At 43.7% G+C, this 26355-nt stretch overlaps 1 protein-coding gene across 10 annotated transcripts in view; it reads right to left on the bottom strand.

Annotated features, from left to right (window-relative positions):
* Window positions 1-26355, bottom strand: part of ak7b (adenylate kinase 7b) — a 170402-nt gene that overhangs the window by 10144 nt on the left and 133903 nt on the right. For 9 of the 10 annotated variants that reach the window (XR_009798358.1, XM_061843135.1, XM_061843129.1 and 6 more), the window contains one exon: window positions 23077-23279. The exons of the other annotated variant lie outside the window; for it this stretch is intronic. Coding sequence is in view for 8 of the 9 variants with exons in the window: in XM_061843135.1 (XP_061699119.1) it covers window positions 23077-23279 (203 nt within the window). In the remaining variant the exon portion in view is untranslated. The remainder of the gene's footprint in view (window positions 1-23076; window positions 23280-26355) is intronic. 10 annotated transcript variants of the gene reach the window in all.

The raw sequence follows: 26355 nt of genomic DNA, 5'->3' as shown, positions 1-26355 counted from the left end.
TGATGATGAGAGCGTTGTATGTATGTATACAGCTCCCTAATTGTTTAAAATAAAAGGGAAAAAGGAAATTAAAATGAAGTAATGATATATTGCTTCTGTACATGTACAGTATGTATGAGATAAACACTAATAGTGATTAACTGGAGATAATGAAGTGAGTTAGCTTGAATATAGTGGGTTGTGTGTATTTTGACTGTTCATAGACTGATCCATTTTGTCACCCACGACAAACAGGTCCTAGGTGAGGGAACAAAGTACGGCTCAAAGACCCCTCAATATGACAAAAAATATTGGATCTCATTTTCCTTCACCTGAGTCCAGATCACTGGGACTCCACTCTGGAGGCAAGGCTTGAAGGTGAGCGCCTTGTGGCTGGGCCTGCACCCATGGGGTCTGGCCATGTACACCCCAAAAGGGTATGAAAATTCCCTTTTCCTTGGGCTCACAACCTAATTAATGGGAGGGAGCATAGGTGCAATGTGATCTCAGTGGTGGCCGAAGGCAGGAACCATAGCAATCTTATCTCCCGCTACAGAAGCTGGTAACAAGGATAGCAAATGTCACGTCTCTGGCAGAGAAGGAGCCCAAGCTAGTGTGTGAGGTCGAGAAGTTTCAATGAGATATAGTCGGGTTCACTTCCACACACACTGTAGGAATAATTGTTGTCGCAATGATAGTCAGCGTGAATAATTGTGAATATAATTATCATACATCTGCTTCCAATAAAGAAATGCTCTAAATAACGTGGCACCCGCCTAGCAGGAGATACCACAAGACCAAAAACATCTAATCATCAGAACTGTTAGAACCAGGAGCACCTGTTGTCAAAGAAATGATGACTACACATGTACTCAGCAATCTTCCACACACATGTACACACACACATGAACAAACAAGTACACTTTCTTTGCAATTATGTTTTGCCACCCCGTCTCGATTTTGTAACATCCATGTAAATCAGAGGCGTTTTGAAAGCGAATAAATAGTGGTGGAGAGGAGAGGATAATCAGAGTGCAGTGATGAATTGTATGAGACAGTTCCTCTCCTCTCTCCTTGCAACCTGTCAAACTTTAACTGGTGTCTTTGCTTCCTGTTTTGTCTTGTTAAATGAATGTCTAATTGGTAATCCTGACATTTACTTGGTCCTTCGAGCCGGATCTCAAGATACCTGAGGTTTCAAGGGGCTGAGTCGACGTCCAGGCAAAGACTGTGGCCATGGCACTTGAGGCCCTTTCCGGGACTGGGCCTCGGCTTTGTGTCTGGAGGCTGAGGGTTGACGAGGATTCGAAGTAAGTAAAGATATCTCTGGTGAGTAGGAAACTCACACACTCATGAGGAATGAGTGAATTTGTAGGTCTGGGCGACTGCGACAGAACCAAACCTCCAGAATACAAGTCCCTATCCAGTACACAAATTAGTCTATAAAAAAGAGAAAAGGGCAATGTGTGTCTAGTACGTACTTGAGCTCCGCAAAATGTGTGCATGTGTAAAAGTGTGAGTGGATGTTCGCTACCTCATTTGAACAGAAAATTGAGTGACAACAGTTTGAGGATGCAGGGGTCAGAATTCTCCGCCACTTGTGGTGGAAGCTGGAGAATTACCTCAAACAGAAAGTAATCGTCACCCTGTTCAGGGGGAAGTCAGTATAGTCACCCGAGGTAAACCACTGACTCCAACAGGGGAAAAACAAAGAGCAAAACAATGATACAGAACATCTGAAACAGAAATTAATGCGTAAGGACTGGGGGTTTGTAGAAAGCCAATGTCGTCCTAAAATAAATCATCTCCCTTTGTGGATAACACAATATGGCTTTGCTGGCCAGCTCAAAACAAACAAACAAACAAACAAACAAACAAACAACAAACAAACAAACAAACAAACAAACAAACAAACAAACACACACACACACACCACACACACACACACACACACACACACAACTATATATATATATATATATATATATATAGTTAACCAGCAGGATAAAATAAGAAACACACAAAGAAATAATAATAATTAAAAAAAAAACTGAACTCAAGATGATGTGAAAACGACCATAAAATGTATCACATCTCATAGAGTTGATGGAACAGAATTCGTCCATGGAATGGAAGACTTGACAAAGTCTTAGCACTTAAAAGGTGTGGAAGTACAACATATTTTGATGACAGCAATGAAGGTAGATTGGCAGGGGATATTGGAATCCAAAAGATAAAAACGTAGTACTTTCTCACAGCATCAGGGAACTTACCATAATTTCTTGAAAATACTGCGCAATTTTTTCCCAAAATATTTTCAAAAAGTTAATAGAGCGCATTATATTTCGGTATGGATGAAAAATAAAAAAATACAATCACATTGTCTAGTCATATACAGGTACATAGAGTGGTGAAAAAAAAGAAAAAAATATATAAATACCTAATATAAATATATAAATTTCGATATCATATTCGATGTCTCATGTTACACATTTATATTTATTATGGTAATGTACACCAACAACCTGAACTCTGACCACTCCGGGGGAGGGGGGGGGGTCTTTGCATTTAACGATCGTTAACATAGCGTATTTGTTGCTACTGTACCAAACATCATAAACAACAGCCCGTGAGTTTGTTTTAACTCAAATGAAGACAAAAAATGTCGACTACAAGGGCTAGTTGTGCAGCCGCTTTTAAAAGGAATATGACCTCACTCTGGCCAATGACGTGCCAAACCGGAAGCAAAACAATGTCTCTTAACTGCTAACAGCTTACTCACCGAACTACGTAGCATGATCGTACGAGCATTTTCAAAAAAAAAAAAAAAAAAAAAAAAGGAATACCACACACAATGGAAATGCTCCCTTTTTTAAAGTGCCAATTACGCTCATTTCTACGTAGTTTTAGCTTTCGTTTTGATTGCGACCTGACGCTATGAAGAGCTACTACAGATGTAGACAAAGGGGGCGGGGGGGAAGAGGCTTAGCTATTAGCACGGTGGACCTTCCCCTCAAAGTGCTGACAATAATGACAAATAAAGAGAAGCATGACCCGGGATTCAAAAAATGTTTCCTCACAAACGCCATGGATGGCTGAGAGGATGAAAAAATGGGATCACATTTAATGAATGCAGGAAGAACTAGACCTATTCATCAGGTAGCTATGATGGATACTTTTCAGATTGGAGATGAATCAGATGCTTATTTTGAAGTCTTGGCCAAGGATTTGTAATGTAGTGAATAAACTGCACTATGCACAAATATTTAATGCAAAAAAAAATGTTTACGTTAAACAGAGTTAAATATTTATTTATATGTAATATGTTTTAACAGTGTTAATAAAATGTTATGCCATCGTTGAGCATTTATTGCAGTTTTTTTGAGGGATTCTGTTCTGACAATTGCAAGTACCAGGACAAGTGTGTCATGTGGCCTGTCCCAAGATATATACTACCGCTGAATCAGTACACGGACAAAGATTAATATTAAAGGGCCACTGTCATGAAGTGCCTGATTTTTAGGATGTTATTAATGAAAAAACTGCAGCCGACATGGACCCATGCGTTTTTACACCACAAAACATGATTTTGACGTATACACCTTTTTGTAACTCCCGCCATGAAAATCCTCTTGAGGGATTTGTTTTCGAGAAGAAGCAGGAAGTGACGTACATGGCAGGACCGCCCTCAAGTGGACTCATTTGTTTCTATTAGTTTTACCCCCGGGAAGGTAGCTCGTTATTCCTTCGTGTTAGCCAAAATGCTGACTCGTTGCATTGCTGGACATTGCTTGAACACTTGGGTGGATGGACTTACTCTTCATAAATTTGCAAGCGACCCAGTTCGTCATGAAAAATTATTGCTCAGGTGCAAAGGATGAGAGCTTTGTGTTTTCCAAATGACAGGTAGGTGTGTATACAGCAACTAAAACAAATAATAGTTTGGGGCGGACCACGTAATCCGTCACTCATAATGTAACAAAAGATCTGCGTACGTATGACGGGTGCTAAATGTCGATATGCGCGTCGGACGGCTTCCGCGTTTGGCTCGCCCGTGAAGGTTGCCGTGACGGCTGATCGTAAAGCGGCCTGGCTCGGCGTGAGAATCCACCTGGGCGTTGAAACTGAGCCAAGCCAGTCGCCGGCCTTGTCTTGTCGGCCGGGGTGACTCGGATGGCTCATCTCCGCTACGGAAGTGGATCGGACAGGCAGGCGGTTTGGCTGTGATTGCATATCATCTGAATATGGCTCGAAACAATAGGGTAATATTGCCCTGGTAACTTCACTCGGTTGTGTGATGTTCTCTTCTTAGAAAAGAGCTTCCATGTCAGAAAGGGCGTGTCCCATAGTAGGGGCCACAGCGTGTTTTCAATGGCGAATGTCTGGGGTGACATCACGGACAGGAGATGCAGCCAATATGGTGACCACTTGGATGTCCAATGACACTTCCGCAACTTTGCGCATGGATGACGCGCTCTCCGGTCATATTTACTTTTGTGTAGACATTGAAGTGAATAATGTTATATGTATTTTTCATTTCACTATCAATTTTCGAATGTTTATAGGGATGACACTTGACCTTTAATGGTTGTTGTACAGACGATTTTTTTGAAAACCAATACAAGTACAAACAATAAATTTACAAACCTACCAAAATAGAAATACAGATAATTCCAAATATTTTGAGCATATGGATAGCAGCAAATTGGTGGTGCGCATTGTACATTGGTAGAAGGGTTTTCCTGATTTTTTTTTCAAGTCAACTTGGGGGTGCGCATTATACTTCAGGACGCACTATACTCGAGAAATTGCGGGAATCATCAAGTTCAAGGGTTAATAGAATGCACTTCAGCTAGATTTAGACAAAGCAAATTATATTGCCATTGGAAGAGCAAAAAAAAAAAGAAAAAAAACGATGAATCATTTGAAGAATATAGAATCAGAATGACTGCATGTTTTCAAGGAAACAGTGGCATTCCTGAAGATCACACTCCAGGGTGTGTGAATCAAGCAATTTAAAAATGCTCCCCATGCGAATTCAAATAATCCTACAAAACAATGGTTTGAAAAACTGTGGGTTGACAAACCAACTGGCAGCCTGTAATGATACGTTACAGCACTACAGCACAAAGAGTGCTATAAAATAAGAAAAAGAAAGTGGGCACCATTCTGATAGAGGAATGAGAAATGTATGGAGCTTTATGCGAAACATTTAATAATCGTGGCCACAAATGAACAAGAGGCAGGGGAAGAGTAATGGGGAGGGGATGCAAATATGGGCTCTGGTACCAATCTTCTTGAGAAAGGTTAGATTCCCTTCCACTCAGGAGTTGCCCATGGTCAGACGCAGCACTTGTGGGTATACATATTGCCTCCTGGCTTGGTGTCTATACATTGGGGTTCACCCTAGTGGATTAGCCCGTAACCTCCCTCAACCCTCAGGGTAGGGGGGGTAGTCCTGACTGTTGTTAGCGTGTATGCGCCAAACAGCAGTTCAGAATACCACTGTTTTTGGAGTCTTTAGAGGGGGTACTGTAGAGAGTTCCCGCTGGGGACTCCATCTTTCCTAGGGTACTTCAATGCTCATATAGGATGTTACTGTGAGAACTGGAAGGGGGTGATTGGGAGAATAGAACCTTTGTGGTGTTCTGTAATTGGACTTTGTTATTGGACGTTATTCAACTCAGATGACTAGACCACGTCCGCTGAATGCAAGATGGAATATCCCAAAAGACATCCTGTACGGCAAGAAGGTTGATGGAGCGAGAGCAACAGACAACCACAGCTAATTGGACTTTGTTATTGGACGTTATTCAACTCAGATGACTAGACCACGTCCGCTGAATGCAAGATGGAATATCCCAAAAGACATCCTGTACGGCAAGAAGGTTGATGGAGCGAGAGCAACAGACAACCACAGCTGCACTACCACAATGTCGTCAAGAGTGACCTGAAGCTCACAAACATCAACCTAGAGACCTGGGAGAACCTGGCAGATGACCGCTCAAAGTGGAGAGAAGCCTTGATTTGGCACATCAAAATAGGCAAAGCAAAGCTCATGGAAACTGCGCCAGAGAAGCGAACCTGTAGCAAGAAGCGCAACAACTCAGAGAGACCAGAGCAATCTATGCCTGTCCAAAGAGAATGTCACTCACGCATAGGTGTTTACAGTGTTATGTGTGAATTTAGACTAACGTCCCCTTTGTTCAAACCAGCAAAATGTGACAAGGCAGTTGTATTGCATTTCTAACAATTTAATCTCACACTCAACAACACAACACAAGCATGATAAAATAGCTAACACAAAATGGGCGTTCAAGAACAGAGTAGTTGAGCCACAACGGAGAACAGTCACCAATGTTGAACGAGTGTTCCCAAACAAGCAAATTTTCATCCCAGCAGGTATTCCAAATTAGCAAAAGTTCCAGACGGTCCAAAAGCGAAAGGTGGCAGGCATCCGTGTAAGCATGCGTTCTAAGCTTTGTAGTTTCCCAGAGCAGTGATGAGGTCGTAACAAGAAGCCCCGTTGTCCGTCTTTCTTGTCCTTATATAGGTAATCCTTGAAACATTTCAAGACTTCCGCATCACAAAGCACACAAAGAGTTTGAGTCAAACAGACCCAAGAGCATTAAAGGAAACCATGTCACATCATAAGGACTTAAAAGCATGATAGGAAACAGTGTCACAAAGACCCGCATTATAACAACTTAAAAGCATAATGGGAAAATAAAGAGAACAAAGAATAAAAATACACAAACACATGACAACAGCCACAGATGACGCTCATCCACCAATAACTAGGATGTCACCCCATGATCAACCCTGATCCATGGAGGCCTATGATGGATTTTCCATAACAGAAACCATGTTCAAGTTTAAGGTTACAGTTCAATAATTTGAACCAGGGCTACTTTTCATCAATCCATCCATCCATTGTCTTAGCCACTTATCCTCACGATGGTCATGGGAGTGCGGGAGCATATCCCAGCTGTCAACGGGCAGGTTACACCCTGTACTGGTTGCCACCCAATCGCAGGGCACATTTAGACAGACAAGTCACACTCACAATCACACCTAGGGGCAATTTAGAGTGCCCAATCAAAGTGTCTGTAATGTGTAATTTCTAAAGCAAATTATCTTATCTAGACGAAAATGTATATTAAACTTTTCCGTAAAATGCATATCCTGTTCGATGTTTTTACCAAAAAACACCTGTTTATGAATTAAAGTCTGCAAAGTTTCCCTTACCTGCAAAAAGACTCATTTAGTGGGTGGACCTCTGATGTCATAAAATCTGGGATGGGCTGTTTTGGAACAACAATAAGCTGGGAGTCTTTTGTATTCACCCTGAAGACAAACCCATTCGTTTCGAGAATTCCTCAGTGATTGTAAGATGAAACCAATCCGTAAAAATGGTGAAGACTTGTGTTGTTCAGTTTTGTAGCAATTCAAATTATACATGTCACAATTTACATTATTTTCCCAAAGACCCAAGCCTCAGAAGACAGTGGGTAAGGTTTGTGCAAATGAAGAGAGCTAATTTTTCCAAACCCGGTCAGCAGTCTGCCATATTCAGTGAACATTTTACCCTGGACTCTTTTACTGACGGACTCATGTTAGCCAGTTCAGATACCAGAACAGATCGCTGTTGCTCAAGGGACAAAATGTGAACTAGGACACGCTTTGACAAGCTCAACACATCGTTCCAAAAATGCAGAGCCCTTTTGTTAAAAGACAAGTTGCGGAGGTATGTATTGTTTTTCCTGAAAATGTTGAATACTGTTTACATGGGTTGAATGATAGAAGCATGAAGATTTGGTGCAATAATAAGCATTTTACATGCATAGTAGTGGTCGCGTATCAAATCACTAAATACGCTGCATTTGCATAGTTTCAAAGCAAGACCGAAAACTTTGTATATCCATTGAGGATATCGAAGCCTGTACTATTTATCATGTTACGACTAACTAAACCAAACAAGAACTTCACAAATGCTTACTCTTTTTTTACTAGTTGATATTTCCAACATGAGGGATAGCCTCCAGGAAGCATCTGATTGCTGTGTCGGCTTCTTCATCGCCAGATACTTTGTCAGAATCCAAACGTGTGTGCTGTCTAACTGGTTCAAATTGATAACCTTTAACACCTTCATAAATCTTGTATTACTCACTATCTCCATGGGACCCTTCAGAATAATATTCATCGCTCGAATTATCGGAAAATTCATCAGCGTTCTTCGAGTGTATTCCTATGGGATCCATGTTGTTATCACAATGTTCTACATCACGCCCCTGATCGGCTTTTTCTGCGACTTTTCCGTCCTTTTCCAGGGGATACAGCAATGTGCGATCATTTGTTGCAGATAATCGAAAAATAAAAATGTTTCCTTCATAACGGATTTAAGATTCTTAGTCAGCATAAAAACACTATAATATTAGCAAAAAGGTACATTGGGGTCTTGACATACAATTTAATGTTGCATGTTTTTGAGATGTGGGAGGAAATCGGAGTGCCCGGAGAAAACCCATACAGGCGCAGGGAGATCATGCAAACTCCACACAGGCAGGTCTGTGATTGAACACGGGACCTCAGAACTCTGAGGCCAACACTTTCAAGCTGCTCCACTGCGCCGCCTAGTGGTAATGTATATCATGAAATAACGATCAATGTGCTTCAAAGATACTGTCTAGATATGGTATACATGTTAAAGTAACAACTGAAGTAAGTGGTGGTAGTACAATTAAATAATGACAATTCTTCAAAAGCCTTTTTATGAGAACAGCTTTTTGTCATTAGAATTTGTCCTCAGAACAAATTGTAACTACCACCTGCAAGTCAATTCAATTAGGGAGAGTATATATTAGGATGTGTATGCTACCTATCCCTCTGCGGGCACTTCACCGGACTGTTTTTTATTGGGTAAAGTAAAGCCAGATCAGCCACTTGGCATACAAATTGTTAAAGAATCGCACATTGTTGAACAATCACTTTCAGGAAACAAATCCAATACAGGAAAAAAATCCAGTCAGTGTGTGTGTATCAATGTGCCCTGCAATTGGCTGGCAACTAGTTCAGGGTGAAACCCGCCTCCTACCCGTTGACAGCTGGGATAGGCTCAAGCACTCCCGAAACCCTTATGAAGATAAGATGCAAAGAAAATCGATGGATGGATTCATCCAGGAATCCCACACAGCACCAGAACGCTCTTTCATCTTCCCATTCAGGGTTCGGAGCCCCTCGATGCCCTTGGTGAGACTGAGAATGTGCAACATTGTTCTCTGAATATAGCACAGACACCTTCACTCTTAGCAAACAACATGTCAACAGTGAGTCCTGTTTTGGAATGCTATAAGTGTTTAGAGATAGCTGTTCATATACATGTTCAAACCCTTTCTGAGTCCAATAGATACTTTTCATGTAATGTCATGAGTCACATGCCTTTTGTTTACGATGTCCACTGGACGGTAAAACTACAATACAACTCGCATTTTTTGGCGATCTTTTTGTGAATATTGGCTTGCTTATAGTATAGTGTCTTACGGCCCTTTCATCATGGTATTTCATGGTTGTAAGAACAGACAGAAAAAGGGGTCTCACACTACAGGCATTGTTTACCTTTTGCTGGGCTTTCAGGTAACTTACTGCGGTATCCTCCCCACTTTTTACATACCTTTACGGAGGTCTTTGGGCTATCAATATGCCTTCTAGCACCCGGAGTGAAACTTTGCTTTCCAGGTTTGCGGTGGATAACACGGACCTCATGGCTGTCACTAGCCATAGCCTTTAGCTGCACTTTTGCTCACTCTTGGGAGCGATCTATGCCGATAGCTTTTTTCGAGCGTGAGCCCCTGGGTAAGTAAATTTTCGCACACGCTTGGTGAGTTGGTACCGAAAGGTATGCGGTCTCTGACCATCTCATCGCTGGTTGTGTAGTTACAGTTTTTAACCAACAGCTTGAGTTCTGACACAAAGTGCTCACATGACTCACAGTTACCTTGCGTCTTCTCACGAAATGTATATTTAGCAAATACTGAGGGTTTGCTTTCGGAGTGAGGTAATCAGAGAATTTTTTTGTAATAAGTTTTTAGCAACTTCTTCGTCTCCGGTCAGTGGCCTTGTTTTGCAGACATCCCGTCCTTTATCGCCGATCCACAGAAGGAGGACACTGCACTTTTCCTCTTAAGATCTGTTTTTAAGCCGTCCCGTGAACATGAGTTCGGCGTGTTGCTTGATTCTCCACCACGCATCCGGTAGATTGGATGAGTTGGAACACCGAACGCCTCCTCGTTGTCTTTGTTTTTTTCCCCTTGATTCCGTCCCCAACCCCTGTGAGTCCATAGTTATACTACCAGCACTCTGACACGATGTTATGATCTTGCTGTCGTCTTATTGAATAACGTAGACGTGAGTCCAACTGTACTTTTTAATGTGGGTGATATTTATTTTGCTTTCCCCCCGACAACCTTTCCAGCCCACTTCTTCATCGTCTTGTCTCGTCTGCGGTGCTGACATGAACACAATCACACCACACTTGCTATATATGAGAAGTACTATAGCTCAATCTAATAATAACGAGACAACAGACTGTTTTTGAGCACGTGACTACATCCGGGGCACCTGGCCATGTTGGATGGGTTCACTCTACTGACGCGCTGTTCACGCTATGGCTTTTGCATACAGACCGGAGTTACACAAATATTCGTACGACTGTTGAAAGTGACGCATGACGGCTAAAATGATTTTGGAACATTATCGGGGCTCATTAGATGTTTTTTCAAGAAACCATTACTACAAGACGCGTGCCTTGATCGACAATATCAACCCATATGCCTTGGAGAAACATAAATGGAGCACACAAATGTGTGCGTCAGTAACCTATCCAGACACTGTCAACTATCGCCTCTTCTCGACTAGCGCTTACACCATGGACCAACTAAAGAATTACAAAGGTCTGGAGGCCTACAACCAATTCAACAATGGCTGGGTTCGTGATCCGGCGGTATCCATTGTAAGCAGCGCGTCTCCACACTGCTAAGGTTAGGGTACCGTGCAATGCAATTTGAATATGTACCTCATGATTACAGTCAGCGTTGTGTTAAATTATGTTGATTATATCAACAAAATTGAAAGAGTGAAGATTATTATTTTCATTTTTCTTACTGAGAGAGAGAGAGAGGTTCGACCAGGACTAGTCCCAAGTGGAGCCCGCACCTTTTTCTCCACTTCCACAGCTACATTTTTAACTCAACTCACGAAACAGCTAGCTGTGCGGTAACTCGTTTTTGCAAACTTATGATAATAAAACAGAAAATACAGATTTTGGAGACATCTGTTGCATTCACACAAGTATTATGAACTCGGACGTAAGGGAATGACTTTGCTACTAGATCAGCTCTGCTAATACGAGACAGCCACAGTTGTCGCTGTTTGGTTGATAACTGCTCCGTTTGCTCGCTCTGGTTCTTGACCACAGCTAGCAGTTGAAAGAAATCTGCTTTACAAACGCCCACTTTTATTTGAGCAACCGATAACATAGCAGTGCGCCCCCATTCATAAGCCTTTCTAAAATAATTCCTGCTTAGTTACTGTTTGTTTACTTGAATTCATCAAACCAAAATGGCGTCCGCGTTCTAAATTGGAAGGTGTGTGACCTTAGTCGAAAACAGTCTATACTTGCTCTAGAGTTTCCTATGTGGCGTCTTTCTTTATTCCTCACTCCAGCACAACTGCCTTAATCACCTCTGGTTACAGTGTTCCTTTGTCAAAGGACTTTCAAGACAGAAGATCAAACGATAACCGTAGCCAAAACATTACAGTATACAGTTATTGCTTCCTAGCCATGATGTGTCGACATGATTTTGCCGTCCAAAATGGCGTTGTAAACAAAAATATGTGGTCGGCGTGACATCAATGAAAAGCATCTATTGCCCAATTTTTGTACGTTGTAGTGAATGTTGTTGGTCCTGTCTACATTTTTGTTGGTTGTACACCACCAACAGATTAAGGACTCATGTCCTGCCGCTATTTGATCTAATAATTTGTACTCATCTGTGACCCACGAGGAAGACAGATGGTGTCGATGTATGTTGGGTCACCTTGTCCTTGCCATTCAGCTCATCTCTTTTGTCTACACCATTATTTGGGTAAAACTGAATGTACAGTAAATGTTCATTCATAAACAGACATAGGATGAATAGACAATGGCAATAATAAGGTGATTAAAGCAAAATAACCTGTTATATTTTTGGGCAATTTGTCAAAAAGCCTTTTAACTTCGCACCACCACCAGATGTCAGTACGTGACAATGGCGACTGTCAATCACAAAAATGGTTTTAGACATCAGTGCTGATAAATTTCCCAATTTGTTTCCAGTTTCTGTCAAATGGATGTATGTGAAATTAATCAGTGCCATGCCATTAGAAAACAATAGGTTTTGTTTTTCAAAGGAAGTTAATGGGTGCACAGAATCTCATTTTCGCTTTCATTATCAGGTACTCATTAATTTCAAGGTACAATTATCTGGTAATAGCGTCGGTATAATCTGCAAAAGTCTTCTGGGACCACTGCAAATGTAATCTTTTGATGACGCTTTTGCTGCTTGTTCCACCATAAGAAGCAATTTCATGTGAAATTTCCTCATGGTTTCCTGGAAGGTAGTTTATCAGTGTCACGGACGAGAGTCGGGGGTGGACCCAAATGCACGACTCAGGTGAGAGGTAAGCAGTGCGGAATAGGCCTTTATTCGTTCCAATGTCGGTTACCAGGGAGTCAGTCCAAACAAGCAGCAAGATCAGTAACGGCAGGCTTACGGGGTAGGTCGGGAGACAGGCGTTGGTCGGTACACGGGAGGTAGACGTCAGGAGTACGGTAGTGCGGGAACGAGGCATGAGAGGCAACGATCTAGCAGAGTAATAGTCGTCCCCCGGGTCCTATATGTACTGGGTCTTAATCAAAGGTCATGAGGCGCAGGTGTGCACCTTCAGATTAGCTGGCCACGCCCAGCCCTGGCTGGAATCCAGGAGCATGACAATCAGGGCTTTCAAACAATGTTTCATGGGGTGTTAGCCCTGAATTGCTGGTGATATTTTTATACAGATTAACTCATTTCAAACTGTTATCTGTGTATATTTTTCAGAAATACCATATATAGCAATGATACATTTGCAGAGTGCCTTTGCCATTTTGAAAGGGCATTTATGATGACCAAACTTTTTTTCCCCCCTTCACGTTGGTTTAATTCAATAAAGTTCATATTGATAGTTTGAAAGAGATATTGTGGTGTAGGGAAATGTCCTCTACACTGTGTTGTCTTTTTTTATTGTATAACAAATAGACGAGGCGTATTTCAAAGCATTCAATCTTTACCTCCATGTTGTAAAACACGTATCAACAAACCGTTCTCGGATTACTTCCGCATCTCCTCCATCCGGCTACTGAGCATGCTAGGTAATGCAGTTGTGTTGCTATCTCACCCATAACACCACATCTTCCCCCCAATAAAGAAATATCTACCACTTACAAAAAAACGTAAAATTAACACGTGGTTCTTCTTTTGACATTACTCTTCTTATTATTGTAACTGATTGTAAACAACTAACATTTCCGTAAACGTTTTTTTTTTCCAATGAATAAGAAAATAATAAAGTAAGGTAGAGCAGCACAGTGGGGAAGCTGGTAAAGCATTGGCCTCACAGTTCTGAGGTCCACGGTTCAATCCCGGACCTGCCTGTGTGGAGTTTGCATGTTTTCCCTGTGCCAGCCTTGGTTTCCCCCGGGCAGTCCGGTTTCCTCCCACATTCCAAAAAGATGCAACATTAATTGGACACTCTAAATTGCCCCTAGGTGTGATTGTGAGTGTGGCTGTTTGTCTCAATGTGCCCTGCGATTGGCTGGCTACCAGTTCAGGGTGTACACCGCCTACTAACCGTTGACAGCTGGGATGGGCTCCAACACTCTCCCCGACCCTTGTGAGGATAAGCGGCAAAGCAAATGGATGGATGGATAAAGTACAGGTACAAGTTCTCAAGGGATCTGACAACAGCTTATAAACATGTAAACCATCCATCCATCCATCCATCTACCGCTTTTCCGGGTCGGGTCTTGGGGTAAGTACCTTCAGCAGGTACCCAGACTTCCCTTTCCCCAGCCACTTCTTCCAGCTCTTCCGGAGGGATCCCGAGGCGTTCCCAAGACAGCCGAGAGACATGTTCTCTCCAGCTTATCCTGGGTCATCCTCGGGGTGTCTTTCCGGTGGGACATGCCCAGAACACTTCACCAGGGAGGCGTCCAGGAGGCATCTGAATCAGATGCCCCAGCTACCTCATCTGGCTCCACTCAATGCTGAACAGTAGCGGCTCGACACTGAGCCCCTCCCGGATGACCGAGCTTCTCACCCTATCTCTAAGGGAGAGCCGAGACACCCTGCGGAGGAAACTCATTTTGCCGCTTGTATCAGGGATCTTGTTCTTTCGGTCATGAAACAAAGCTCATGCCTATAGGTAAGGGTAGGAAAGTAGATCAACTGGTAAATTAAGAGCTTTGCCTTTCAACTTAGCTCCCTCTTTACCACAAGGGACCGATACAAAGTCCGCATCGCTGCAGACGCTGCACCGATCCGTCTGTCGATCTCCGGCTCCATTCTTTGCTCACTCGTGGACAAGACCCCAAGATACTTGAACTCCTCCACTTGGGGAATGATCACATCCTTGACCTGGAGAGGGCACGCCACCCTTTTCTGACTGAGGCTCATAGTCTCGGATTTGGAGGTGTTGATTCCCATCCCAGCCGCTTCACACTCAGTTTCTAATCGCTCCAGTGAGAACTCGAGATCACGGCTTGATGAAGTCAACAGAACCACATAATTTGCAAAGAGCAGAGCTGCGATGCTGAGGCCACCAGACCGGACACCCTCTATACATCGGCTGCGCCTAGAAATTCTGTCCATAAAAGTTATGAACAAAATCGGTGACAAAGGGCAGCCTTGGCGGAGTCCAACTCTCACTAGAAATGAGTCCGACTTATTGCCGGCAATGCAGACCAAACTCTGACAGCGGTCGTACAGAGACCGAACAGCTCGTATCAGGGGGTTCGGTATCTCATACTCCCGAAGAACCCCATACAGGACTCCCCAAGCCACACATTCGAATGCCATCTCCAAGTCCACAAAATACATGTAGTCTGGTTGGACGAACTCTCATGCACCCTGGATGATCCTGTCGAGGGTGTACCGCTTGTCCACTGTTCCACGGCCAGGAGTAAAACCACATTGCTCCTCCTGAATCCGAGATTCGACTTCCCGATGGACCGTCCTCCCAGTACCCCTGCATAGACCTGACAGGGAGGCTGAGGAGTGTGATCCCTCGGAGGCTGAGGAGTGTGATCCCTCTGTAGTTGGAACACACCCTCCGGTCACCCTTCTTGAAAAGGGGGGACCACGACCCCAGTCTGCCAATCCAGAGGCACTGTCCCCGATGTCCATGTGATGATGCAGAGGTGTCATCCAGAGCCTTTAGGAACTCTGGGCCAATCTCATCCACCTCCGGGGCCCTGCCACCAAGGAGCTTTTTAACCACCTTGGTGACCTCAACGCCAGAGATAGTAGAGTCCGCCTCAGAGCACCCAGACTCAGCTTCCCCATAGGAAGGCGTATTGGTGGAATTGAGAAGGTCTTCAAAGTATTCTCCCCACTGACTCACAACATCCCGAGTTGAGGTCAGCAGCTCCCCATCCCCACTATACACAGTGTTAACGGTGCACTGCTTCCCCTTCCTGAGATGCCGGATGGTGAACAGGAAATTCCTCAAAGCTGTCCTGAAGTCGTTCTCCATGGCCTCACCGAACTCCTCCAATGTTCGGGTTTTTGCCTCAGCGACCACCGAAGCTGCATTCCGCTTGGCCAGCTGGTACCTATCAGCTGCCTTGGGTGTCCCACAAGCCAGAAATGCCTGATAGGACTCCTTCTACAGCTTGATAGCATCCCTCATAGTTGGTGTCCACCAATGTTTTTGTGGGTTGTTGCCACGACAGGCACCAATCACCTTACGGCCACAGCTCCAGTTGGTCGCCTCAGCTCAGCAACGGAGGCACAGAACATTGTCCACTCAGACTCAATGTTCCCCGCCTCCTCCAGGACGTGAGCAAAGTTCTTTCGGAGGTGGGAGTTGAAATTCCTTCTGGAATGGGAATCTGTCAGCCGCACCCAGCAGAACGTCACAATACATTTTGGGCCTGCAAGGTCGAACTGGTATCATGGATCACGGAACTGCGACCTAGGGTGTGAAAGCCTTACACCTGAACATTGTGTATGTTCTGGAAAATCCATGATGAGCACAGAAGTCCGGTAACAGAACACCAATTGAGTTCTGATCAGGGGGTGGGGGGGGCTGTTCTTCCCAATCACGCCCTTCCAGGTCTCACTGTCATTGCCCACGTGGGTATTGAAGTCCCCCAGCAAAATGATGGAGTCGCCAGAGGGGGCACTCTTCAGCACTCCCTCTAAGAACTCCAAAAAGGGTGGGTACTCTCAACTGCTGTGTGGTGCATAAGCACAAACAACAGTCAGGACCTGTCCCCCTAACTGTAGGTGGAGGGAGGCGACCCTCTCATCTATCGGGGTACACGTACAGACCCCAAGCCGAAGGGCAATAAGTATACCCAGACCTGCTCGGTGTCTTTCCCCATGGGCAACCCCAGAGTGTAACAGAGTCCAACCTTTCTCAAGAGGAGTGGTGCCACAGCCCAAGCGGTGCATAGAGGCGAGTCCGACGATATCTAATCGGAACTTCTTGACCTCAAGCACCAACTCGGGATGTCAACAATCCACTTTTTTTTCTTACATTCCATATTTGTCTTCCCCTCTCTCTCTCTCTCTCTCTCTCTCTCTCTCTCTCTCTCTCTCTCTCTCTCTCTCTCTCTCTCTCTCTCTCACACACACACACACCACACACACACACACACACACACACACACACACTAACACACACACACACACACACACACTAACACACACACAAATCCTCACAAAGGTTGCGGGAGTACTGGAGCCTATTTCGGCTGTCAACCGGCAGGGGGCAGGGTACACCCTAAACTGGTTGCCAGCCAATCGCAGGGCACATCAAGACAAACAACACGGTTATGGCCACTGCCAGCTAACTTGGTCCTCCTGAACTTCTTCATGGGCCACAGAGTCCTCCTGACTCCGCTGCAGCTAAAGGTCCGTGTGGTTCCTTCTCGTAGCGTTGGTCCACTGTTCATCTGGACTCTGTAGGAACGTAGAGCAACTTCCTCCTGTCCAGTGTACCTCCATGTGCTTGTGGAACAGTCCCTGAGACGCACACCATCTCAAGGCCTCAGCTTGGGCAGATATTTTCACCATTCGATCATTCGGTCTGATTCTGGAAGCGCCTTTGGGTGTCAGCAGGTCTTCATTTATTGGCAGGTTAACGCGGATACGCCTACCCATCAGCATTTGTGCTGGAGAGAGCCCATTTTGCAAAGGTGCACTCCGGTAGATCAGTAGACTCTTCTGGAAGCCATCATTGGCCTGTGACTTTTTAACAGTTTTTTTCCAATCTTCACAGAGCTTTCTGCCAAACTGTTCCATTTGGGATATGCTGGACTCAACATGGTGCGTTTCAATCCCCATCCATTGGCAAAAGCAGCAAACTCACAGCTCTAAAACTGAGGCCCATTGTCTGAAAACAGTTCACATGTCCGGTGAAAATAGTATTTCAGTAGCTGATAACTGCTTGATGTTGACGGCAGTACTCCAACTTCAGGAAAGTTTGAGAAGTCGTCGGTCACCACTATGTAATGCTTTCCTTCCCAGCTGTTTTGGTCTGGAGGTGCGGCATAGTTCACATGCTGTTGTCTGGCTAATGTCTTGGTTTATTCTTGGCCAGTACATTACCTCTCGAGCTCTCCGTTTGCATTGTTTACATAGAGAGGAAGGAATAATAAGTTTACTTCCTTTCATTATGATGTCATTCACCACTGTGAGCTTGTTTCTACAATTCCAAAGGGCTTATATTTTGTCAGGTCAATCTTTTTTATTCATCATCCTTTCAGTGTTGTACTTGTACTGTTAGTTCTTTCATTGTTTTATCTGCGATGGTCTTGCTTTGTATTTGCTCTGTTCTGTTTTCAGTTACAGGGAGAGACGTGACAACCATGTCCACATATGCCTGTATTCCTGCGCTTCCCTCCTTTCTGCACTTTCTTTCCTATCCACTGTTCTGGACAGTGTCAGCTGTGTATTTACCTTGAGTGCATATCCTGTGAACATCATATTTTTGCAGTCTGATTAGCATACGCTGGATACTTACAGGGCAGTCATTTTTTTTCATAATGGACACGAAAGGTTTGTGATCAGTTTGCACTTCAAACATCTCACCATAAACTTACTGATGGAAACGCTCACATGCATACAAAATTGCAAACAACTCTTTTTTGATGTGTGCGGACCTGGACTCGGCCCTTGTAAAGGTTCGGGATGCAGAGGCAACAGGTAACCACTGCTCTTCATGTTGCTGCAGCAGCACTGCTCCTAAACTGTATCACGATGCATCCACCGCAATCATAGTGCTCTTTTGTGGGTCATAGAACTTCAACACCGGTTCCTTTGTCAGTGTCTTTCAGTCTTAAGAAACACTGTTCTTGCTCGTGAAACCAGATCCATTCGTTTTTTTTTTTGCTCAAGCAGACTCCTGAGAGCTGCTGACTGTGTTGACAGGTGTGGGACAAACTTTGCTAGGTAGGTGACCATTCCCAGAAACCGTCTGACCTCGTCTTTGCTACAGTGCCTTGTGAAAGTATTTGGCCCCCTTGAACTTTTCAACATTTCATGATATTTCAGGCCTCAATAAAGATATAACATTTTCATTTTTTGTCAATAATCAAGAACAAGTGGGACACAATTCTGAAGTGGAACAAATTTATTGGATATTTTATACTTCATTAACAAATAAAAAACTGAAAATTGGGGCGTGCAATATTATTCGGCCCTTTTAGTTCCAGTGCTGCAAACTCACTCCAGAAGTTCAGTGAGGATCTCTGAACGATCCAATGTTGACTAATGATGATAAATGGAATCCACCTGTGTGTAATCAAGTCTCCGTATAAATGCATATGTGATAGTCTCAGGGTTCTGTTTACACTGCAGAGAGCATCATGAAGATGAAGGAAAAACCAGGCAGGTCCGAGATACTGTCGTGGAGGAGTTTAAAGCCAGATTTGGATACAAAAACATTTCCCAAGCTTTATACATCTCAAGGAGGACTCTGTAAGGAATCATATTGAAATGGAAGGAGTATCAGACCACTGCAAATCTACCAAGACCCAGCCGTCCCTCTAAACTTTCACCTCGAACAAGGAGAAGACAGATCAGAGATGCAGCCAAGAGGCCCATGATCACTCTGGATGAACTGCAGAGATCTCCAGTTGAGGTGGGAGAGTCAGTCCATAGGACAACAATCAGTCGTACACTGCACAAATAATGGAAGAGTGGCAAGAAGAAAGCCATTTCTCAAAGATATCCATAAAAAGCCTCCTTTAAAGTTTGCTCCAAGCCACCTGGGAGACACACAAACACGTGAAAGAAGGTGCTCTGGTCAGATGAAACCAAAATCAAACTTTTTGGCCACAATGGAAAACGATATGTTTGGTGTAAAAGCAACACAGCTCTTCACCCTGAACAAACCATCCCCACTGTCAAAACGTGGTGGTGGCAGCTTCATGGTTTGAGCCTGTTTTTCTTCAGCAGAACAGGGAAGATGGTTAAAATTGATGGGAAGATGAATGGAGCCAAAAACAGGAACATTCTGGAAGAAAACGTGTTGGAGTCTCCAAAAGACCAGAGACTGGGACGGCGATTGATCTTCCAACAGGACAATGATCCAAAACATAAAGCCAAATATACAATGGAACATATCTAGGTGTTAGAATGGCCAAATCAAAGTCCAGACCAGAATCCAATCGAGAATCTCTGAGCAGAGCTGAAGACTGCTGTTCACAAATGCTCTCTATCCAACCTCACTGAGCTTGAGCTGTTTTGGAAAGAAGAATAGGCAAAAAATTCAGTCTTTCGATGTGTAGAACAGGTAGAGACATACTAAGCGACTTGCAGCTTTAATTGCAGCAAAAGGTGACACTATAAAGTATTAATACATGGGGGCAGGAATAATATTGCACCCCCCACTTTTCAGGTTTTCATTTGTTAAAAAGGTTTAAATTCTCCAATAAATTTCCTTCCATTTCACGATTGTGTCCCACTTGTTGTTGATAATTGACCACATTTTTTCATTTTATATCTTTATGTTTGAATGTCTGAAATGTGGCGAAAGGTTGAAAAGTTCAACGGGGCCGAATACTTCCACAAGGCACTGTATTTGGTCGCTCCATGTTGTTGATAGCTGAGGTTTTTCTAGGGTCGGGTTTCACCCCATCTTCACTCACATCTCCCACAAAGGTAAGTGATTTCACTGCAAACTCACATTTATCTTTGTTAAACTTCAGATTCACCTCCCTTGTCTTGTCCAACACTTGTCTCAATCTTGTGTCATGCTTTTCTCAAGTTGAGCAGTAGGTTAGTGTGATTAAGGAGAGAGATAAAAAAGAAAACCCTCCTGCTGCTGCCTGAACCATTTCTACAAACAAATGCCATAGAAGACCATTGTACCATTGATAAATTTTACGACAAAAAATATACAAGGACAGGAACAATACCATGGAACAATCATGCACAACACCACCAAATGAACAAGATGTTTGGCTTGTGTGACATCACAGCACTAGAAAGAGACGTACACTGAGAGGCGTGGGATACAAAAAGCAGAAGGCGCATTCAATGTCACATGTATCGATTAAACTGTTGTATATCTGCTACATAATAACTTTGATATGGCAGATGTGGTTTGTAAAGGCGTTCTGGCATTATCAATTAAAAAATAAACTCTTTGTCCTCTGACCTTTAAGTGTCTTTTTCCGTCCACAATACCTTAATCAAATAATCTTTGTTGAAACAGGTATTCATCTCCCCTCCATCAGTGTGACCCAAAATTTTAACCCACTCATGATTCGGGTAGCGTGTCTTTGTTTTGCCCAGTTCATATTTGCCGCACAATGAAATTCGGCTGTTTTGCTATGAATAAGATCCTATTTGGCCAGGTACCAAGGTAACAAAATCTCATTGAGAATCTATATCTATACCATGCAAATCATCTCTAATTTATCTCTGAACAATTACACGTCTGCGCTTCTTGTCAGTACCTGACCCCTTGGGCACATTGCTTTTTGGTGTGTACTGGGTTTGTGGACACAGTGTCTACACTAGTCTTAATCCTATTGTTTTGACAGACCACTCATACATGATCTAAGCCACATGTCATTCAAGATCCTTGCACACAGGTCAAATTTATAGAACACGATCCAGTTCCGGGCACAGATGACCCCACCTATAACACAGTTTATGTAGAGGGGCCAAAGTCTTATACTCATTATTTCCTATAACTGGAGTGCACAAATTGATGTAATGGCATGAAACGCCAAGATACCGCTTTTCTAGTTTTGTCAATACTACCCACACCATTTTTGAGGCTTCATGTGTGGAAATTGGGATAGGCTCCAGCACTCCCACGACCCTCGTGAGAATAAGTGGCTAAAAAATGGATAGATGGATGATTTTAAACTGTTATTATTTTTTGATTGACTTTATGTTTTTGATCACTTCGTGATGACTTTTAGATTTTTGGGATATATCCATCCCTCCATTTTCTTAGCCGCTTATCCTCACAGAGTCACACTGGAGCCTATCCCAGCTGTCAATGGGCAGGAGGTGGAGTACACCCTAAACTGAACACTTGAACTAAGTAAGGGGTGACTATTCAAAAGACGTAGCTTTTCGTCTCTTTGCAGACTTTTCTTTTTTTCTTAATAAAAACCCTCAGACATGATTGGTTCCTTAACACACAAATGCAGTTCTAATGAAGTTGGGATGTTACGCAAATACAATATTATGATTTGAAAATCATGTCCAACCCATATTTAACTGGATAGACTACAAAGGATAAATATGCAATGTTCAAACTGATAAACTTGTTTTTAACAAACGTTCATTGATTTAGACTTTTATGGCTGCAACACGTTCCCCAAAAAGCTGGGACACGTTCATGTTTACCACTGTGTTACATCACCTTTTCTTTTAACAATATTCAATAAACATTTGGGAACTAAGGACACTAATTGTTGAAGCTTTGTAAGCGGAACTTTTTCCCATTCTTGCTTCATGTACAGCTTCAGCTGATCAAAAGTTCAGGGTGTCTGTTGTCATATTTTACACAAGCCGAAAGGAAAACACGATGAATGAGCCAGATACTTTTAATGCGAGGCGGGTGTGGACTGCTAACAGGCCATTATGGTACCTGCATTCTTTTTCTATGAAGTCACTCTGTTGTAACACATACAGAATGTATTTTGATATTGTCTCACTGAAATAAAAAGGGACATCCATCAAAAAGACTTTGCTTGGATGGCAGCATACTGTACATGAACTCAACTATTGTACTTCAGCTCATTTTTGACAGACAAGGTACAGTATATCTGTGTTGAAAATGAATAATGTTTGACAGGTTATGACTATCATCAAGAGTAAGACAGTCTTGTCCAAAGACTATTTTCTGTAAATCATGATGTTCATTTTGGAAAAAATAAATTCCCCCAAACAAAGATATATGTAGTAACTACTGTCAAGGGGCTAATTTTTGTATGTTATGAGTGACGTCTAAGAGACAGACTCAAGTCAAAACAGGTTGCAACACACAGTAATTTCCGTCTGTCCATATTCACAAGTTATTTATCCTACAACAATATATAAAAATGTAACTTTTTGATTCATATTCAACTGGAGACTTGTTGAGAGAGAATAGGTATTTTTCCATGTCATATCTAAATGTTTTCTGAAACGTTTTTATCTCCACACCACACCCCGAAACTCATCACAGAACTAATTAATTAACATCAACAGTGAAGAATGCATTTAAACATGGGTCATCTCCACCAGACAGAGTTAAGTCCGGATCCAAATGTCAGGAATAGCTACGTACCCACATCTCCCAGTGTGCAGATCTTTGCCTGGCCTCCTCCAGCTCTTTCTGCTCCCTCTCTGCCTTCACTGTGGTCTCTATTAGCATCATCCCCTCTTTCTGTATCTTTTCGTTGTTCTGGGCATAGTTTCTTGGTTTACCAACTCTCTCACAGATTGTATGCATCAATAATTGGTTGTCAGGTATACTGATACTGGTAATCTCTGTAAAAATGAACAAAGACCACAATGCATCACAGAAATTATGGAGATATAAAGATGAATCCACTTCATTCATTTTGAATCCCAGAAGAATCAGGGGTGGCCAACCGACAGCTCTGGAACCGCATGTGGCTCTTTGCTTGTTTTAATGCGGCTCCCGTGAAGGCATGAAAGCATATCAAAGTTCTGTGTTTGTTAATGTGCATGCGCACGTGCTTTGCTTGAGTTTATTACGGTAGTTATGAGCACGCTTTGCTTGCGTTTATTACGGCATTTACACGCGTGCTTTGCTTGAGGTTACGGGTATTGTGACAACAAGCTCATTATGTTGTGGGCATGTGTCTCTGAGTGTGATGGGACAGGGCAAGTGTGTGCAGTGGGAGGGTGAGAAGGAAAAAAGAGCATCATGGCAACCATGGAAGAGTAGCTTTATTGTTCCCGCTACCCAGCTCAGCTGTGCAACGAGAGAAGGGAGTTAAACCAAAAATGGACAACCTCTGGAGAAGACGTCTACCCTGCATCTCCCGACAACAGTCAAGTGACTGTAGCAGGAAAGGTTAGCATGTTATTTTTGCATATCTGTGCAATGAATGAAAATAGCTTGAAGTTTCCCATTTGGATCATGATCTTTGGAGAATATGTTTTGGTTTACAAACAATTTGGCATGTATGACAGGTCTTACAAAATTCAGCAACATCTTTCCATAAGCTACGCCAAAAGAAATCTCCTAAAATTGCTCCGGTTACCTGTCCGTGGCCCGGAGATGCAGGTGAGACATCTTCTCTGTGGCAGAAGTTATCCACCTCGGGTTTGACTCCCTTCTCTCATAGCACAGCCTAGCTGCGTGACGGGAATAATAAATCTACTCTTCCTCGATTGTCGTCGCCCTTTTTTTTCCCTCGAAGGTAAGTCATTAACCTCAGCGTCAAAAGAATGACCTATAAATGTACCTGACAAATCATAAATGTACCTGACAAATCATAAATGGAATCCTTCGGCAAAGAAGCATTCGAAGTAATGTCTTTCGACATCAAACAAGTCACTGCACAAAACGGAAAAATACCCAGAAAGTCACACTCCAACTTCTAAGTACTGAATGAAAACTCCGGGGAAAAAGTGACAATCGGATCAACGCCAATTTGAGTTCCCGTAAGATCGTTGCCCATCAACAAATCAACACCTGGAACTGGAAGAAGGTCACCAACTTTGACGGCGTCAGAAATCAGATCTGAAGTCAAATTCACAAAATGTCAAGGAACAAGAAAACTGCTATTTATACCGTGAATAATCACATCTGAGTTAGCTGAAGACTGCAAAATAAGGAAAAATATCCTTCAAAATCAGAGATTGAAGCGCTCCAGTGTCCCTCAGAATAGTAATGCGCCGTGGTGTAGAAGTGTCTCCCATAAGTGACACTGAACCAGTGTGAATAAAAGGCAAATACTCCTTTGGAACTTCAGAATCTAAAAGTTGATTGTCATAATAAAAAAAGAAACTCTCCTCAAAACCACCTGGACAGAAAAGCTTAGGTGTGATAGTATTTGGGGAACCAGTGTACTGATTTTTGAACTTGAGCCTTTGGCCATCAGAAATTAAGTGATCAGGCTTCTTACAATAAGCACAGACAGGACCAGAGTCACAAGAGTCACTAGAATACTTGGGTTTAGACTGTGAATGTGATTGCTTGTCAGAAGAATTCGAATCTGCATGATCACCACCAGACCCTGCATGACAAGTAGTCTGACCTGATGAAACGTCCTTTTGGTAAGAAAACTTGGAATTGCTGGGAGACCTAAAAAGAACTCTTGTGAGTCAAAAAATAATCATTATTAATGTTCTGTTCATCCAGATAACTCTTGAGAGAAGAATGAGCACACTGCTTGAAATCCTCCATCAAAACTAACTGTCTCGAACCCTACAATCTGAAATGTCTAAAGGTTCCTCTTTTACCATGGCCAAAACATCAGTGTCATGATCCTGCCGCTCCAGCCCGGGCTGTGCGGGTGTCCGCGCGGTTGCGCTGATTGGGAGGCGCACACCTGCGCCTCATGCGGGCTGATTAATCTGTGTATTTATATGACCCCGATGACGACTGGTCGCCGCCAGTTCGTTGAGGTTCATGTCCTGTTCGAGTACTCCCGTATCCCTGATCGACAACCGGTGTGTACCGACCTTCGCCTGTTCTCCGACCAACCCCGTAAGCCTGACTCCTTTGACACTTCTGCCTGCTTTGATCGTTCTCCTGTGTAACGACTCCTGCCTGCCCGCTCACCTGCTCTCTTCGCCCGACGTCCCAACTACCGCTGCTGCACCTGACTGCCTGCCCGATCCCTGACCACGAAATAATAAACGTTTCTCCCCGAACTACCTTGCATCGTCCGAGTCCTGCATTTGGGTCCTACTCCCGTTCCGATGGGACATGACAGGACGAACTAGCCAAAACAGGACCCTGCAGGGAAGACCTGGCGTCCCCGGGACCGACGCCAGGTAGACCGTCTGCCGGAGGACGAAGCCGGTCCGATCCGAGTAGGCTCCTTGAAGCCCTCCGCTTCCGTGTCTTACGCTCCGCCAGCGAGGTATGAATACGTCGCAACTGCGACGGACTCGCTGCTGACGCAGGTTCACGTGGCAGTTGGAACTGACCCGCTCCGAGACACGCCCACGTGTCAGTTGCGACTGACTCTCTGCCTACTCTCGTTCACATCGCCGTGGAAACAGACCTGCCACCTCGCCAAGCGCACGTTGCAGTGGGAACGGACCCATCACCTCGCCATTCCCACATCGAAGTTTTGGCTGTTCCGAGCAGAGCTTACGCGGCAGTTGGAACTGACCCACTCCTGAGACACGCCCACGTGTCAATTTCGACTGACTCTCTGCCGACTCTCGTTCACGTCGCCCTGGAAACGGATTTGCCACCCCGCCACGCCCACGTTACTGTTTCAACAGATGCACTGCAAGCTCACGTGGCAGTGGGGACCGACCCGATGCCGCCTCACGTTGCTGTCCAGGAGGTGGCGACGTCTCCACAGCTGCTTCTCGTCCGTGCCCTGGAATACCAGTGGCGACCGGTCCGCGATCG

The sequence above is a fragment of the Syngnathoides biaculeatus genome, chromosome 15, assembly GCF_019802595.1.
Source record: "Syngnathoides biaculeatus isolate LvHL_M chromosome 15, ASM1980259v1, whole genome shotgun sequence".
Lineage (NCBI taxonomy): Eukaryota > Metazoa > Chordata > Actinopteri > Syngnathiformes > Syngnathidae > Syngnathoides > Syngnathoides biaculeatus.
Note: the sequence above shows the minus strand (reverse complement) of the source record. Positions and strands in the feature narration are given on the sequence as shown.